The sequence below is a fragment of the Cottoperca gobio genome, unplaced genomic scaffold, assembly GCF_900634415.1.
Source record: "Cottoperca gobio unplaced genomic scaffold, fCotGob3.1 fCotGob3_509arrow_ctg1, whole genome shotgun sequence".
Taxonomy (NCBI): domain Eukaryota; kingdom Metazoa; phylum Chordata; class Actinopteri; order Perciformes; family Bovichtidae; genus Cottoperca; species Cottoperca gobio.
Genome location: NW_021167044.1, coordinates 60,266 through 62,954, shown reverse-complemented (window position 1 = coordinate 62,954; position 2,689 = coordinate 60,266). Strand labels below are relative to the sequence as shown.

The following is a 2,689-nucleotide window of genomic DNA, read 5'->3' as shown; positions in this document are numbered from 1 at the left end:
ATATATATATATATATATATATATATATACATACATACATACATACATACATACACACATATATATATATATATATATATATATTGTTGATATTGGGCTCTATGAATACATTTGATTTGATCTAGGTGTTGCGGTTATACCTTGGTGCAGTCTGCGTTGATAAATTGAGCACTGAAGATTTTCTCGTTAACGTGACTTTTCTTCTTCATGTCTTCGTAGCGACTCTGGCACTGATCCACAGACACTGCTGCTATATCTGAGAATAAAAACGTTATTAATTAATGTTCAACATTAACCCCAGGGGACAGAGTACTTCATATGTGATACACAGTATCAGTAAGTTCTGTACTTTTGATAGTTAGATGTGAGCTCGTTAATGTGTTGCAGAAAATTCTAAACAGAGGCTTTGACTGCATCTCTGTTGCTATGGTTGCTCAGTTTCGATAAAGCCAGCACATTAAACAATTTCTCCCCGCCCAGCAGCCAATCAGAATCAAGTATTCATCAATAAGTGATCACCTGCACAGACCAGGTGATGGATTCCTCCTCTCCTCCACTTCAGCAGGTCTCCACCTTTCCCACAACCGAGGTCCAGCACAGACACCTGCTGAGGTCCCGCCCCTCGCACCTGCTCCAGGACCTCGCCTGTCAATCAAACACACAGCCAATCAGCTAATTAACAGCACTAATTACTGTTAATTGATAGTATTGATCAATTATCAGTTAATTGATTATTGGTCAGTTAATCAATAATATATACAGTACCAGTCAAAAGGTTTGGACACACCTTCTCATTCACTTTGTATGAGAAGGTGTGTCCAACCTTTTGACTGGTACTGTATATTACCGATCAGTATGCTCTTCAGCCAGTTGTTGAAATTTCTCATGAAGAAGATTCTGCTTCGACTTCGCGCAGCCAGACCGACTTCCTGCAGGCTGTTGTAGTGACTCGCCACCTTCACACTGTGATCAAGCACCTGATGGATAAATATCAATAACTTACTTAACTGATTAATCACCTAATGGATAAATATCAATAACTTAAGATAGTTAGTAACTCTACCTTGGTGGAAGAGGTCTGCTCCTCCTCTTCCTCATGTCTCCTCTTCACCGCTGCTTTGCCTCCTCCCCTGTTCCCTCCTTCGTCCTCCTTCACGGTTTCATTTCTGGCAGACTGAAGATCCATCGTGCACACTAAAACACACAAACGGAAAGTATATATATATATAGTTAAAAGGGAAACACTATAGATGAATAGGGCAAACGGTTTACCTAAAAGATTACTTATATTATTTTCCTCATTTCTGTTTCAGAAATATTCAATTTGAATATGCAAACACATTATTATTAATTATGTGCTAATTTGCTACATTTTCAGGAGAGAACTGTGATCATTGGATGAAGCAGGTTCAAACTGTTTCATGTTGTTGACATAAAGGTTTTTACAGAGGGGATTCTGGACCTCTCTTTGCATCACTCCATAAATCACTAAATACTGTCAACAGCAAATCAGGCTATGAATAATTTATTTTATGAAAACTGATTCTTATACGTTTCAAGAATGCACACCAGTAATTTCACAGATAAGAACTAGTTACCTCTCTTTTTTGATTCTCACGTCCAAGGTTTAACCTAGATTTGAATATATGAACTTTAGGATGCTTTTCAATAGTGGATGACTTATAATGATGTCAATACTCAGATTCTAACATGAAAATATAATAATAAAACATATATTATATATTAGGTCTCCGACTGGAGGACAAGACAACAGAGTTTCGAAATAGTTTATTTTAGACAAAATATTTAATCTTAAAAACGATTCCTATAGCCTATTTGCTGTACATCTACAGCAATAAAATAATAATAATTTATACAGTAATGTAATAATAATTTAATCCCCTTTTGAACCTTTTTCTGGAACTAAAAAAACCCAGAGTTTCCCTCAGAGTTAACTCAGTTCTCAGTAAATGAACGAAAGCTTTCTGAAGCAGACACATGAGCCGATAACGTTAGCAGTTAGCAGGCTAACAACAATAATGTAATGCAATAACGCCAGTGTTAGTGCATTACATTATAACATTCAGACTGAGCCGGACACACGGACTGCATTTAAACCTCCCCGCGGAAAATAAACAAAAGACTAAACTCTCCGTTAACGTGAGAAATATCTAAAAAGTTCTAAACATACAAACAATAAACTTACGACGCTCTGCGGACAAGACGCGTGCGCTCTGAGTAGCTTCCGGTGGTGCTACGTCATATTTCAGCGTCGCAACAGATAAACATGTCAATAGACGAAAATGTGTGTTTCAGAAGAGAAGTTTGATACATTTGCACCGATCTAATCAATATATCGATTATAGACAGTCTTCAATCTTGTTATCACGTCAGTAATGTGTAGGAACTGTTTGACTGACACCATTGATCATCACTTCATTGATTACTTCCGTTATCAGCCGACGGAGAACAGTTACGTATCTGTTCTGACTCCGTTCATTTAAAACTTTGAAAACTTACACATTTCGGAAAAGACATGTTGACGTTAATCGTTAGTTATCAATTGTTCTATTGAATTCGGCTTAAAAAATCATAAGATTTTCATTTCAGTTTCTGATTTAAAACAGTTTAATGAATCTGTAGAAAATAAATGAAGCCCTGATACCAGCAGACAAGAAGCTCTGATTTG

At 36.7% G+C, this 2,689-nt stretch overlaps 1 protein-coding gene across 1 annotated transcript; it reads right to left on the bottom strand.

Moving 5' to 3' along the window:
• Nucleotides 1-120: 120 nt before the first annotated feature.
• Nucleotides 121-2,354, bottom strand: rnmt (RNA (guanine-7-) methyltransferase). The gene is made up of 5 exons (XM_029428215.1): nucleotides 2,207-2,354; nucleotides 1,064-1,194; nucleotides 848-977; nucleotides 520-645; nucleotides 121-256 (listed from the first exon to the last, which is right to left on the bottom strand). The coding sequence occupies exons 2-5, from the start codon at nucleotides 1,184-1,186 to the stop codon at nucleotides 135-137; spliced, it is 501 nt and encodes a 166-aa protein (XP_029284075.1). The 5' UTR covers nucleotides 1,187-1,194; nucleotides 2,207-2,354; the 3' UTR covers nucleotides 121-134.
• Between the last annotated feature and the right edge of the window lie 335 nt (nucleotides 2,355-2,689).

Bases quoted from the DNA above. Each gene is read 5' to 3' on its own strand.
- rnmt (XM_029428215.1), bottom strand. From the start codon at position 1,186: ATGGATCTTCAGTCTGCCAGAAATGAAACCGTGAAGGAGGACGAAGGA. The intron at 978-1,063 runs GTAGAGTTACTA...TTTATCCATCAG, and splicing joins AGCAGACCTCTTCCACCAAG to GTGCTTGATCACAGTGTGAA. The intron at 257-519 runs GTGATCACTTAT...TTTTATTCTCAG, and splicing joins CCATCACCTGGTCTGTGCAG to ATATAGCAGCAGTGTCTGTG.